This window comes from Bos grunniens, chromosome 3, assembly GCF_055505025.1.
Source record: "Bos grunniens cultivar Pamir isolate PY7600 chromosome 3, Bosgru_T2T1.0, whole genome shotgun sequence".
Lineage (NCBI taxonomy): Eukaryota > Metazoa > Chordata > Mammalia > Artiodactyla > Bovidae > Bos > Bos grunniens.
In genome coordinates, this window is record NC_141167.1 from 27,277,633 (window position 1) to 27,293,409 (window position 15,777).

The 15,777-nt window shown below is 37.9% G+C and overlaps 1 protein-coding gene across 4 annotated transcripts in view; it reads left to right on the forward strand.

Annotated features, from left to right (window-relative positions):
* The window catches only part of ZFYVE9 (zinc finger FYVE-type containing 9), a 118,178-nt gene that overhangs the window by 8,523 nt on the left and 93,878 nt on the right, over positions 1 to 15,777 (forward strand). For 3 of the 4 annotated variants that reach the window (XM_086388557.1, XM_086388562.1, XM_086388567.1), the window contains exons 2-3: positions 8,455 to 8,560; positions 13,288 to 15,383. In XM_086388557.1, the coding sequence (XP_086244683.1) occupies positions 8,491 to 8,560; positions 13,288 to 15,383 (2,166 nt within the window). In that variant the 5' untranslated portion in view covers positions 8,455 to 8,490. The remainder of the gene's footprint in view (positions 1 to 8,454; positions 8,561 to 13,287; positions 15,384 to 15,777) is intronic. The other variant, XM_086388578.1, reaches the window with a different exon arrangement.

The following is a 15,777-nucleotide window of genomic DNA, read 5'->3' on the forward strand; positions in this document are numbered from 1 at the left end:
AAGAAACACAAGCTGGAATCAAGATTGCCAGGAGAAATATCAATAACCTCAGATATGCAGATGACACCACCCCTATGGCAGAAAGTGAAGAGGAACTAAAGAGCCTCTTGATGAAAGTGAAAGAGGAGAGTGAAAAAGTGGGCTTAAAGCTCAACATTCAGAAAACGAAGATCATGGCATCTGGTCCCATCACTTCATGGGAAATAGATGGGGAAACAGTGTCAGACTTTATTTTTTGGGGCTCCACAATCACTGCAGATGATGATTGCAGCCAGGAAATTAAGACACTTACTCCTTGGAAGGAAAGTTATGACCAACCTAGGTAGCATATTGAAAAGCAGAGACGTTACTTTGCCAACAAAGGTCCTTCTAGTCAAGGCTATGGTTTTTCCAGTGGTCATGTATGGATGTGAGAGTTGGACTGTGAAGAAAGCTGAGCGCCGAAGAATTGATGCTTTTGAACTGTGGTGCTGGAGAAGACTCTTGAGAGTCCCTTGGACTGCAAGGAGATCCAACCAGTCCATTCTAAAGGAGATCAGTCCTGAGTGTTCATTGGAAGGACTGATGCTAAAGCTGGAACTCCAATACTTTGGCCACCTCATATGAAGAGTTGACTCATTGGAAAAGACTGATGCTGGGAGGTATTGGGGGCAGGAGGAGAAGGGGACAACAGAGGATGAGATGGCTGGATGGCATCACCGACTCGATGGACATGAGTCTGAGTGAACTCCGGGAGTTGGTGATGGACAGGGAGGCCTGGGGTGCTGCGATTCGCGGGGTCACAAAGAGTTGGACATGACTGAGCGACTGAACTGAACTGATGTTTTCATTTCTCTTGGAAATAAGCCTAGGAGTGGAATAGCTATGCCATGTGGTTAATTCTTTTTTACTTTTTGAGGAACTGCCAAACTGTTTTCCAAAGTTGCCACACCATTTTACTTTCTTCCCAGCTGTGTGTGAGGGTTTATGTTTCTCTCCATCCTCATCAAAGTTCTTATATTTTTTCTACTTTAGCTTTAGAATCAGACATTTTCCTGTGGAGCCCTTGCTTCTTTTAGTGAATAACAATATTTATAAATCAAATCTGGTGCTAGGTATGCTCATTGCTACATGGAGTGGAGGTGGGGATCTTCTGCTTCAAGGTTCTTTGAATATATGTGTACACACACACACACTTAGATCTGTGTTTATTGCCAGAAATATGTTTATTGAATACAAAAACTGTGTTTACTTACTACTATAAGTATGCTTATTGAAATCCATGAGCTCAAACTGACAACTCGGATTCCAAACCAACACTGCAGGGTTCTTTGTATTTTTCTCTTTTTCCACATGTACATTGCAGTGTTCTTTCTAGTTCTCAGTTTTCCCCTGTTTTAACCCCTTCTCCACCAGTGAGAAACCTTCTTCCTATTACCCTTTATGTCATCGCTTATCCGATGCATCCCTCTGCATGTAATCTGTGCCCTATCACTGTCTTCTCCCTTGGTCCTTCCAGTTCTGCTCAGGCTGTGACCTGCCACCCTGGACTGCCCTCTTATATCTCCTCCTCACCCTTCCTGCATGTGAAGCCATCTTACCCACTATGCTGTCTCTCTGCCAGACCATCCCCTTCATGTGGATGCCTTCCTCACCTCTCTGGGACTCTTAACAACCCACGCTGGGCTGTGCTGCACAGGCAGTTTCCTTCCTTCTTGGGGCTGTGACACATTATGCTGGGCCACCCCTACGTAAGGACATCTGCTTGCCATCTTGGGCTCTGACTCCCCCCATACACAGATGCCCTCTTCATCTGCTCCCTATTTATTGAACTGTTAATAATTTTTCCCTTTTATTTTTATTTTTTCAACCTTTTATTTTAAAGTAACTATAAATTCACAGGACATTGCAAAAATAATATAGTTTTTATGTATCCTTCATTTACAGTTTTTTTCATTTGTTACATCTTATGCAACTAGAGAAAATATAAAATCCAGGAAATTAGTATTTTACTTGTCCATTCATCGGTTGATAGATATTTTGGTTGTTTCTACCCTTTTGCTCTTATGAAAAGTGCTGCTGTGTGCATATTCATGAATGTATATAGTTCTGTCCCGTTTATCACAGGCAGATTTGTGTAACCACCATTGCAATTAAAGATACAGCATGATTCTGTCACCACAGATATCTCCCTTGTGCTTCTCCTTTATTGTCATGTGAATTCTTCTCTCTCCACTGTCACATATTTAATGACTTCTTAAAATTAAAAACATTATTACAAGTCACAGGAAGAGAAGAGCTGAGCAAGGATAGAGATAAACCATGTTATGTTCATGAATGGGAAAACTTAGTATCATTATCAATCCTGAGGGAGGGGCAGGCTACGAATTCTAATTTCTGAAGGTTGATTTTATTGGCACTTTTTTCCATCGGGCACCATTGCTGAGTCTTGGGGCCACTTGGGGCAGTTTTTCCTTCAGCTCCTGGCTTTATGCAGAGAGCCCAGTCTGGCCCTCTGTAATGCAGAAACCTCTAGAAGTTTACAGCCAATGGTTCCCATCGTACTTTCTAGCTTTCAGATCCTGGGTTTGAAGGTTGATGTCTAGTTTTGTAACCTCCGTGACTGCTACCCTTCAGTTCTCACTCATTGCTGTGGCTTGATCGCTTATTTGTTAATGGCATATTTCTTTCTTGGTTTTGAATTTCACTGTATGAACTCTTTAAAAATAATGTGTTTTATCTAGAATTTCTGTACTCTAAGTAGAAAGGAATGTTTTCCACCACAAGCTCAGTACACTTTTTTTCCTTTTCTTTTGAAAAATTTCAAGCCTGTAGAAAAGTTGAAGGAATAGTATAATGAAGAATATACAATGAAAGAACAGTACAGAAATATCCATCACCAGGTTCATTAATTTCTACCGTTTTGCCTCTTTCTTGAGCACTTTTCTCCTCTCCCCCTCACCCTTGCCACTCACTCACACTGACATTCACATATTTTTTTCCTGAATTATTTGAAAGTTAGTTGCAAATAACGTAACTTCCCCAAATAGATACAGTAGGTGTCTCCTAAGAGTAAAGACATTCTCCTACAAAATTTAAATACTTATCACATCCAGGAAAATGATTATTTATTCATTGTATCACTAATGTATAGTCCAAATTCCCCTGATTATCCCTTAAATGTCATTTTTTTGCTGTGTATTTTATATGTATATTTCCTTGATCCAGTTACTATTCATGCATAACATTTGGTTATTTCATTTCTTTAGTCTGTCTCAACTCAGAATTGAATACACTGAATTTTTTGAAGAATTCAGGACCGTTGTCTTAGAATGCCTCACATTCTACATTTGTCTAATTTTGCATGATTCAATTCATATTGAACAATTTGAGAAAGAATACCTTGTAGGTAAATGTTTTAAATTTATCGTATCACATCAGGAGATGCATATTGTCAGCTTGTTAAACTGTTGGTGATGCTAAACTTTTTCATTTGGTTAAGGGAGTGATTACTGCATCTTTTCACTGTAAATGTCCATTTTCTCCCTTGGGACTAATAAATCATCTATAGAATGATATTTTGAGGCATTGTGAAAATTTTCTTCCCCACTGTTTACCTAAAGGTTTTAGGTATCCATTTTTGATGCTTGCCTGAATCAGTAGTTATAATTGGAGTTCAATACAATTTCTTGAATGGCTGTTTATACTGTTTGTTTATTTCACAGGTGTTTATGAAATAGGTGCCACATTAGGTTCTGTGACAGTTACATGGTGAACACTGTCTAGGGGGTGTCTTGGGATTACAGCTCAGGGATGGAGCATTTGACTGCAGTTTAGTGGGTGCCTTGTGGTGTCTATGGTGTGGTGGGAGAGACTGACATTAATCAAATAATCACACCAATGTATATTTATAATAAGACTGTGATAATTATTATAAAGGGAAAGGTAAGGGTGCTTTGAGAGATTATAAGGAGATATCACCTTTTCTAGGGATTCAGGGAAGACTTCTTGTGAAAGTAGTATTTGAGTTAAGAACTAAAGATGTAGAGTTGGCCAAAAAGTTCCTTCAGGCTTTAAGTAAAAATAGAAGACACATTTTACATTTTCACCAGGAAATTTATTGAGTAACATATTTACTGTTTAGTTCTACTCCCCTTTGCCATTTTTTCTGGCAACTTGATAATTCCATCTTCTCAAAACTTTATCTCTTTGAGTAAAGAACTGTTCCAGGTGCCTTTTACAGTTTTCTGGGGAATTAAAATTTTTTCCATTAAGAAAGTTTTGTAAAGACTGAAATAAATAGAAATTCAAAGGTGCACTATCTGGTGAATACGGCAGGTGAATCAGGACTTCCCAGCCAAGCTGTAACAGTTTTTGCCTTGTTGTGCGGTTGCTCAGTCGTGTCCAACTCTTTGTGACCCCATGGACTGCAGCATGCCAGGATTCCCTGTCCTTCACCATCTCCCAGAGCTTGCTCAAACTCCTGCCCATTGGGTTGATGATGCCATCCAACCATCTCATCCTCTGTCATCCCCTTCTCCTCCTGCCTTCATTCTTTCCCAGCATCAGGTTCTTTTCTAATGAGTCGGCTCTTCACATCAGGTGGCCAAAGTATTGGAGCTTTAGCTTCAGCATCAGTCCTTCCAGTAAATATTCGGGATTGGTTTTCTTTAGGATTGACTGGATTGACTGGTTTGCAGTCCAAGAGACTTTCAAGAGTCTTCTCCAACACCACACTTCAAAAGCATCAGTTCTTCAGCATTCAGCCTTCTTTATGGTTCAACTTTCACATCCATACGTGACTACTGGAAAAACCATGACTCGGACTATACAGACCTTTGTTGACAAAGTGAGGTCTCCGCTTTTTAGTAATGGCTTTCTAGGTTTGTCATAGCTTTTCTCCCAAGGAACAAGTGTCCTTGCTCCTAGTTTTTGCCTAGTCATCAAAGAAACATTCACTCTTATGTTGTCCTGATGGAAGATTATGTGCTTTCTGTTGACTAATTCTGGATGTTTTTCATTGAGTGCCACTTTCATTTGGTCCAAATGGGAACAGTACTTGTTGGTTCATTGTTTGGTTTTCCGGAAGGAGTAGAAGATTCCCTTCCAATCCTACTATATACACGATATCACTTTCTACGGATGAAAACCATCTTTGGTGTGGTTAGTGGTCCCTTTCTCTTGCCCCATGATCTCTTCCATTCCATATTATTATACGGTATTCACTTTTCATCACCCATCACAATTTGTTTTAAAACCGTAACGTTTTATCTTTTAAGTAGAGAATCACACACAGAAGTACAGTCAGGAAAGTTTTCATTTACCTTATGTGGAACCCAAACATTAAAGTGATTAACATTACCAAGCTGGTGCAAATGATTTTCAAGGCTTTATTTGGATATTTTGAATATGCTGGTTTATCTCCTGTGTGGTATTAACATTTATTGTTCTCAGTTAATGCCTCGTTTTGATTGACATCAACTTCAACTGATCTACCCGACCGTGGAGCACCATCCAGCGAGAAAGCTCCAGCCCGGAACTTCACCGACCACTTCTGATATGATTGATCAGTCATAGAGCCTTCTCCGTATACTGCACAAATCTTTTTTTGCATTTCAGTTGTGTTTTTATCTTTCTTGAAATAATAAAGCGTAGTATGCCAAAAATGTTACTTTTTCTCTTCCATCTTCAATGTTATAATGTTTTCCCCAAAATTCACCAATTTTGATGTTTTTTTTTTTTTTAAAGTGCACTTTGATATGACAGCTGTCACAATACAATTTAACAAAATTGTTTTAAATGAAGTTTACTGGAGTGGGTTGCCATTTCCTTCTCCACGGGATCTTCCCGACTCAGGGATCGAACCCAGGTCTCCCACATTAAAGGCAGATTCTTTAACCTCTGAGCCACCAGGGAAGCTAAATGAAGTTAAAGACAAAACTGATAAAACTTTTTGGCCCACTATTTTGGCAAGGAGTGTGTGTATTGGAGACAGATAAAAGGTCTCAAAGAGAAAAGGAGCATGAGACATTGAAGAAGTGTATATTCAAGTAGGGTTCCAGCACAAAGCATAGTGTCTGCATATAATAGGTGTTCAGTAAATATTAGTGGAAGGGAGGATAGGACTGAAAATTAGCCTGTGTAATCACTGTTGCTAGATTATTTATTTTATAATCAAAGGATCAACTCCAAGGCTTAAAAACTTAAATAATTACTGATGAAGCATTTATCATGCGTGAGACAGTATTTTAAATGTGTTATCTATGTTAATTTATTTAATCTTTAGGTATGTACTGTTATTACTCAGTTTTGCAGATGAAAATTAAGTCACAGGTAATTTGAATACTAGACTTCCCAGGTGGCTCAGTGGTAAAGAATCGGCCTGCTGCTGCAGGAGACACAAGAGATGTGGTTTCAATCCTTGGGTCGGACAGATCCCCTGGAGAAGGAAATGGCAACCCACTCCAGTATTCTTGCCTTGGAAATTCCATGGATAGTGGAGACTGGCAGGCTACAGTCTACAGGATCAAAAAGAGTCGGACACAACTGAACAACTGAGCATGCACGTAGGCACAAATTGAGTAAGTTCCCTAAGGTCAAGTAGTTAGTAAGTGAATTAGAAACTAGGATTAGAAGTTGGACGGTCTAGTCCTAGAGTTTATGTTCTTGTCCATTATGCTGTAATTCTTACTGTTGCTTAAAGTATAAACAATGCCTTTCTCAAATTTACATTCCAGGGCTTCCATAATATAATGCCTGTCACTACAGCTGTGTCCTGCTGTTACCCATGTAAATAAATCCTTGTTCCAATTTCACTGATTCCTCAATAGTTGCCCATTCCTAGTATGTCTCTCCCTGTTTGAAATTTCACTTGTGCATCTTCCCATGTAGAAGACTATTACAATTTTATCCATCCTTCCAGACCCAGCTCAGATCCATAAATAATGCCTTCCTTGACCATCCAGACTGATGAGCTGGTCCATTCTTGAACTTTTATAGTACTTTCTCTGTAATACTAATGTGTTAATTTTGACAGATTAATCATTTAGTTTCTTGCGTTGTGTTGTTATGAAAATCATTTTGATTACTGTTTAAATTTTCTCATTTAGTATTGTTTATCATTAAGTAAATGATAAGATTCTTGATGTTAGGGATCCTATCTGAGACTTCAGTTGATCCCAGTACCCTGCATACAGTAGATGCACTGCAAATATGTTGATCTGATTGTTTCTGTGGCTTAGCTATTGTAAATAATGCTGCAGTGAACATGGAGGTGCAGACTCTCTTCCAGCTAGCAATTTTATTTTCTTTGGATGTATACCCAGCAATGAAATTACTGGATTATATGGTGGTTATACTTTTAATTTCTTAAGGAGCTTCTATGCTTTCTGTAGTGTCTCTATCAGTTTGCATTTCCACCAATAGTACACAAGGATTCTCTCTTCTCCACATTCTCACCAACATTTATTATTTGTTTTCTTTTTTGATGATAGCCATTCTGACAGGTGTGATGATACCTTTGTGGTTTTGATTTGCATTTCCGTGATGATTGGTGATGTTGAGCATTTTTCATGTACCTGTTGGCCATCTTATGTCTTCTTTGGAAAAATATCTTTTCAGGTCCTCTACCCACTTTTAAATGTGGTTGTTTATTTTTTGATGTTGAGCTATATGAGTTCTTTGTATATTTTGTATATTTACCCCTTGGTGGATATATCATTTGCAAGATCTTCTCCCAGTAGGCAGCCTTTTTGTTTTGTTGATAGTTTCTTTTGCTGGGCAAAGTCTTTTTAGTTTGATGTAGTTCCATTTGTTTATTTTCACTTTTGTTTCTCTTGGCTAAAGAGCCGTATCCAAAGGAATATTGTTAAGGCTGATGTCAAAGAGTATATTACCTATGTTTTCTTTTAGTTTTATGGCTTTAGATCTTATATTCAAGTATTTTTATCTATTTTGAGTTTTTGTATATGGTATAAGAAAGTAGTCCAGTTTGATTCTTTTGCATGTAGCTGTCCAGTTTTCCCAACACCATTTATTGGAGAGCTGTCTTTTCCCCATTCCCTTTGCTATAGGTTAATTGTCCATACAAGTGTGGGTTTTTTTCTGAGTTCTGCGTTCTGTTCCATTGATCTATGTGTCTGTTTTTGTATGAGTGCTATACTGTTATAATTACGGTAGCTTTGTAGTATAGTTTGGCATCACAGAGTATATTATGGGGTAGTTTTTAAATAGTGATCTAATCAATCACCTTATTAGTAATCAGTTTGTTCATATTTTCTATTTTTTATGATTTAGTGTTGGTAGGATGTATGTGGCTAGGACTTTATTCATTTATTCTGAGTTGTCCAATTTATTAGAATATACTTATTCATAGTAGTCTGTTATGCTCCTTTGTATTTCTGTTTTATCAGTTGTAATATCTATAAATTATATTTTAATAATTGGGAGTATAATAAAGTTTGATCTTTTTTCTAGATTTAAATAAGTCTCTTGAGTGGTGTTTTCTCACCGATGGAGAATTACTTTCAAGCAGAAGCTTACAACCTGGACAAGGTGTTAGATGAATTTGAACAAAACGAAGGTGAGGATTTAGTTTGGTGACACTATTTGAATGTATTTATGATACAGAAAATGTGGGATTATAAGAGGATGCAGTACTAAAACAGAGAAGGTTGGGTCCAATGCCTTATTGATGATAGTATTATATATTAATATTCAGAGGAAGAACTAACATTTTTTTAGCCCTATGTGCCAGATACTACGGAGAAGGCAATGGCACCCAACTCCAGTATTCTTGCCTGGAAAGTTCCATGGATGGAGAAGCCTGGTAGGCTGCAGTCCATGGGGTCACTCAAGTCGGACACGACTGAGTGACTTCACTTTTGCTTTTCACTTTCATGCATTGGAGAAGGAAATGGCAACCCACTCCAATGTTCTTGCCTGGAGAATCCCAGGGACGGGGGAGCCTGGTGGGCTGCCATCTATGGGGTCGCACAGAGTCGGACACAACTGAAGTGACTTAGCAGCAGCCAGATACTAAGCTAACCCATAACCCTAGGCTAACTCCTGATTCATGTAAATTTGAAACTTATTATTTTGGGATTTTATTAGATGTATGTAGATGGGCTTTATAAATATAAAGTGGAAAGTGTATTATCCTTTCAGTTTGGATCATTTATACAAGTATCTTCTCACTCTCTTCTCTGGTTTCTTCCCTGCTTGTATCACAGTTTTTTGTCATCTACACAAATGTTACACTTAATCATGTGAATACTGTCTCTAGAACACCACTGACTCTCATTAATAAAATTATAGTTCTTTACCTCGGTCTCTTTGCAACTTTTGTAGGTTCTAGTAGAATATTTTCTATATAGTTGATTTGCAAAATATTTCTGTTGAGTCAGTAAAAATTGTTGCTTTAGTTGAAATATTATGTTTGCTTACCAAAAATAACTCCTTTAAAAGGAGAATGATTTCAGAAGCCACATTTTTTGCAACTGTGCTGATCATTTGTTTTGAACTTTTTCTTTTTTTTAATTTGTGGTTGCTCTGGGTCTTCATTGCTGTGTGTGGGCCTTCTTTAGTTGTGGCGAACAGAAGCTACTCTTCACTGCAGTGGCTTCTCTTGTTGAGGAGCACAGGCTCTATGCACGTGAGCTTCAGTAGTTTTAGCATGCAGGCTCTGTACTTATGGCTCATGGGCCCAGTCTCTCTGCAGCATGTGGAATGCTCCTGGACCAAGAATTGAATTCATGCTCCCTACATTGGCAAGCAGACTCCCGTCTACTGTACCATGAGGGAAGTCCTGTTTTGAACTGTTTTTTAAAAATCTCTGTTGTTGCTGTTTAGTCATTCAGCCGTGTCTGACTCTTTGTGACCCCATGGACTGTAGCATGCCTGGCTTCACTTGTCTCCTGGAGTTTCCTCAAATTCATGTCCATTATGTTGGTGATGCCATCCAACCATCTCATCCTCTGTCACCCCATTCTCCACCTGTCCTCAGTCTTTCCCAGCATCAGGGTCTTTTCCAATGAGTTGTCTCTTTGCATCAGGTAGCCAAAGTATTGGAGCTTCAGCTTTGGTGTCAGTGAGTATTCAAGGTTGATTTCCTTTAGGATTGACTGGTTTTATTTATCTCCTTGCTGTCCAAGGGACTTTCAGGAGTCTTCTCCAGCATCACAATTCAAAAGCATCAATTCTTCAGTGATCAGCCTTCTTTATGGTCTAACTTTCACATCCATACATGACTACTGGAAAAACCATAGCTCTGAGTATCTGTACCTTTGTCGGCAAAGTTATATCTCTGCTTTTTAGGTTTTAAATGCTGTCTAGGTTTGTCACAGCTTTTCTCCCAAGGAACAAGTGTCTTTTTTATGGCTGCACTGAACTGTGGCTGCAGTGATTTTAGAACCCAAGAAAATAAAATCTGCCCCTGTTTCTATTTTTTCCCCATCTATTTGCCATAAAATGATGGGACTAGATGCCGTGATCTTAGTTTTTTGAATGTTGAGTTTTAAGGCAGCTTTTTCAGTCCTCTCTTTCACCCTTATCGAGAGGCTCTTTAGTTCCTCTTAACTTTCTTGTCATTAGAGTGATATCATCTGCATATCTGAGGTTATTGATATTTCTCCTAGGAATCTTGATTCCAGCTTGTGATTCATTCAGCCTGGCATTTTGCATGATGTGCTCTGTATAGACGTTAACTAAGCAGGGTGATAATGTACAGACTTGACGTACTCCTTTCCCGATTTTGAACCAGTCCATTGTTCTGTATCTGAATTAACTGCTGCTTCTTGACCCGCATTCAGGTATCTCAAGAGGCAGGTAAGGTGGTCGGTCTGGTATTCTCATCTCTTTAAGAATTTTCTACAGTTTGTTGTAATCCACACAGTCAAAGACTTATGTGTAGTCAATGGAGCAGAAGTAGATGTTTCTTTGGAATTCGCTTGCTTTCTCTGTGATCCAGTGGATGTTGGCAATTTAAACTCTGGTACAGCTGTGCATCTGGAATTTCTTGATTCACATACTGCTGAAGCCTACCTTAAAGGATTTTGAGCATTATCTTTCTATTTCTAGTATGTGAAATGAGTGCAATTGTACGGTAGTTTGAACATTCTTTGGAATTGCTATTCTTTGGGATTGGAATGAAAACTGACCTTTTCCAGTCCTGTGACCACTGCTGAGTTTTCCAGGCAGTTTGCCGACATATTGAGTGCAGCACTTTCATAGCATCATCTTTTAGGATTTTAAATAGCTCTGTTGAATTCCATCACCTCACTAGCTTTGCTCATAGTTACACTTCCTAAGACCCATTTGACTTCACACTCCATGATGTCTGGCTCTAGATGAGTGACCTCCACCATCATGATTATTCTGATCATTATGATCTTTTTTGTATAGTTTTTCTGTGTATTCTTGCCATCTCTTAATCTCTTAAAGGAAGTACATGTTACCAAATCTCAAGTCTCTGCTAGCCCAAATTTGGGGAACTCAGGATTTAACATCTAGCAGTCAGAGTATATTAATCCCATTCTCCATGCAATCTGAATTTTTTTTATGGCTTTTGCAATCTGACCTTTCTAGCTTCTTTTCACTACATTCTTACAGTAATTCTTTTTTCACCTCAAGCTGATTTACTTAATTGCTCTTTCAGATTCTTATGCTTAGGGCTGTACTTTTCCTTTTTTCTCTTTTATATATGTCCTGTTTCCAAGTTTATGTAAAATTGTCTTTGAAGCCCAGCACATATCCTCCTGCTTCCATGAATTCAAGTTTGCTGCATCAGCCTGTGAAATATCTTTGTACTAAATTTATTTTCTACTACTACATAGTAGTTTTCAAATACTTAATCTATCATATACTGCTAGTTAGATATTCATGTTTGCTGTATCTATTTCTTATTTTTCCAGCTAGATTATGTACTTTTTGGAAGCCAGAGCTATCATTTAATCTCATATTCCTCAACCTCAATGCTCTTACTGTGGTATCACTTAGCATGTTTTTATTGTGTACCTACTGCATATTTATCAGCATGTTTTTATCATGTTCCTATTACATATCAAGTGCTCTGCAAAGCTAGGACTAACACTGATGGGAAGAAATGGTTTCTGCCTGAAAATGTTAGGTAAATCATTGCATTTCAGTGTAATAAATGCTTTGATAGAGATATGAACAAAGTGCTAAGGAAACCTTAAAGATTAATGTTGCTACTAGAGGAAGGGGCTTCCCTGAGAGCAAATCGTATCTATGTAGTTTCAGGGCTATGATTATCAGATTTACTCTAGGAAGAAAGCAGGAAAGGCAATAGTTGCAAAGTGCTTTGTTTCTTACTTCTCTAATTAGACATACACATAGCACTATAACTTGGGAAAGTAGCTATCATAGTTATGATCTATTAAAAAATAAACTTTAAATGAAATTTTGATTATTGATAGAGTATAAAAACGTTGATTTTATATGGCAAATGCAGAATTTCTGCCAAATTTCCTCAGTATAATTATGAACCTAAGAAATAATGTATTGTCACATGGTTATAAGCAGAATTTCACATGCTGTAGGAAACTTTTAAACTTGTTATAGACAAATTTCAAATATATACAAAAGTAAATAGAATAATAGAATAGTATAATAAATTCCTGTGTACTCATTATACAACTTCAGTAGTGATTGACGTACTGCCATTTTTCATTTATATATCTTCATTTATTCCTTTCTCCCTGCTTCATTGTTTTTTTTTTTTAACAGATTTTTAAAGGTAAAATTTATACATTAATTGTATAGATCTTAAATGTACAGTTTTGGCCAAGAGATATATCCATATAACCCACATCTTAGTCATAATGTAGATTATAGAACTTTCTGTCTCCACAGAAAATTCCTTTGTTTCTTTTCCACTCTATTACTATATCCTTATCACTGTTCAATTTGTTTTTCACTTTAGATTAGCCACTACCCCATACTGTGCTTAGCCTATCCAAGGCCTACCCGATTACTGCACTCCCCTGCTCAGCTCAAAGGACAGCCTGCCAATCACTTTAATTATGTTAACTAGATTGAGGTAGAATTCTTCCGTTGTTTGAAATGTTCTGAGATATTACCATTTCGTGATATATAATTCAGGGAACTGTCTTAAATGTTTTCTCTTATCCTTAGCTAAAAATCAGAAACTTCATATCCTAGGAATATTCTGTTTTCACATATCCTAGGTAGATTTTACTTTCAGAGAATATTTGCAAGTGTATTTCAATAACTTAGTCCTAGCCTTATCAGTGTTACCAACAAACTTACTGTAATTATTTATTTTTTCAGATGAAACCGTTTCTCCTATTTTATTGGATACAAAGTGGAATAAGATTCTAGATCCCTCTTCTCGTCAGCTGTCATTCAACTCTGCATTGACCAGTGTGAATGAACCTACAGTTTCTGAGTCACAGCCACAACTGAAAGTCTTCTCTCTGGCTCATTCAGCTCCTCCTGACTCAGAGGGAGAGGACCACTGTGCTAATGGACAAGACTGTAGTCTGAATCCAGAGATCAACACAATGTGGATTGATGAAAATGCGGTTACAGAAGACCAGTTAATTAAGAGGAACTGTAATCGAGATGATCAATGCAGTACTGTCGAAGTGGGAGAGAAGAAATGTGGAAACCTAGCTTGTCTGCCAGATGAGAAGAACGTTCTTGTTGTAGCTGTCATGCATAACTGTGATAAAAGGACATTTCAAAGTGATTTGCAGGATTGTAATAATTATAATAGTCAGTCCCTCAAGAATGCTTTTAGCTGTTCACTGGATAATGAAAACAGACAAACTGATCAGTTTAGTTTTAGTATAAATGGGTCCACTGAAAAAGATATGAACTCAGAGAAACAAATGGATCCACTGAATAGACCAAATGCAGAGGGGGATTCTGATAAGTATATATGTACTACTTCTGATAATCTAGCCAGTGTTTGTTCCCCTTCACAGTTACAGGATGATGAAAATATAGATAGAGACCCCTCCATGTCTGTGATTACAAGCTTAACACTAGATTCAGTAATCTCATCCCAGCGAACAGAGGAAGGTCCTGATGTAAAGCAAGAGGACTCTACCCCAGATGAGGTTCTCACTGGCAAAACCAGCTCTCCTAGGACAGACCTGGGGAGTCCAAACTCCTTTTCTCACTTGAGTGAGGAGATTTTGATGAAAAAAGAGCCATCAGAGGAGAGGACAACTGAAGAATCCACCCAGTCTGCTTTACCTTTACTTCTCAAAACTGACACGCCTAATGGGTCTGGCAGGGATGATAACTCTGAACAGGTTTCAGATTGTCTTGTGCCCAGTGAGGGTAAAGCTGATGACAAGGAAGGTTGTAAACATGAAGAAATTCTTGGCACTAAAGAATTTCTTAATATGACAGAGCATTTCTCTGAATCTCAGGAGATGACTAACTGGAAATTGACTAAACCAAACAAGATGAATGACAGCCAAGTAAAAAAAGATAATGAGAAGTTCCTGCAGATGAATCAGCCTGAAGACACCTGTGATGATAGTGGAGAGTGTGATAGAATGGCAGAAGCAGGTCTAGATTTAAAAGGAACTTGCATGAATGAAAGTGAAGGATGTGATTTCTCCACTGTTATGGATACACCAGCAGCAAATTCACTATCTAATTGTTGTGATTCCTATGGAATGCAGAGCCCAGTTGTTTGTTTTGTTCCAAAGACTTTACCCTCCAAAGAAGATTCAGTAACAGAAGAAAAGGAAATAGAGGAGAGCAAGTCAGAATGCTACTCAAATATTTATGAACAGAGAGGAAATGAAGCCACAGAAGGGAGTGGACTACTTTTAAACAGTACTGGTGACCTAACGAAGAAAAACTATTTACACAATTTCTGTAGCCAGGTTCCATCAGTGCTTGGGCAATCTTCCCCCAAGATAGTAGCAAACCTGCAATCTATCAGTGTTCCTTTTGGTGGTGCAAGACCCAAGCAACCTTCTAATCTTAAACTTCAAATTCCAAAGCCATTATCAGACCATTTACAAAATGACCTTCCTGCGAACAGTGGAAATACCGCTAAAAACAAAAATGATGTTCTTGGGAAAGCAAAATTAGGGGAAAACTCAGCAACCAATGTATGCAATGCCTCTTCGGGAAACATCTCTATTGCTGATACAAATGGGGACCATTTAGAAAGTTATGAATCTGGGATATCCAGTAGACCGTGCCTTGCATTAGCTCCAGAAAGCCCAGATAATGATCTCAGAGCTGGTCAGTTTGGAATTTCTGCTAGAAAGCCATTTACCACTCTGGGTGAAGTGGCTCCAGTGTGGGTACCAGATTCTCAGGCTCCAAACTGCATGAAATGTGAAGCCAGGTTTACATTCACCAAAAGGAGGCATCATTGCAGAGCATGTGGGAAGGTAAGTTGTGTGTGTCAGGAATCTGGCACGTGCATTTTACAACGCTCAATTAAAACTTAATAAAGGTAATATAAGGGAGCATGCTTAAGGCTGAGGTGAAATTACAAATAGCTTTTGAATATACAGTTCTAGTAAATTTCCAAATGAAAAATGGCCTCACTGATTCTTAGTGTTTATATAATTTTCTTGTTGTTGTGAAGATTTAAGCCGAATCAGTTTTCATGAAGAGATGGGAACTGCAGAAGTGGTAACTTTGAGTTCTATATTGATACTTGCTTAATGGAATAGCTTGAAATGAGGAAGTTATTCTTTTGAATAAGATTTTAAGAATTTAAGAAATGTTTATAATTGATTTTATATTTTTTAATTCTTGAGTAAATTGAATGTTATACTT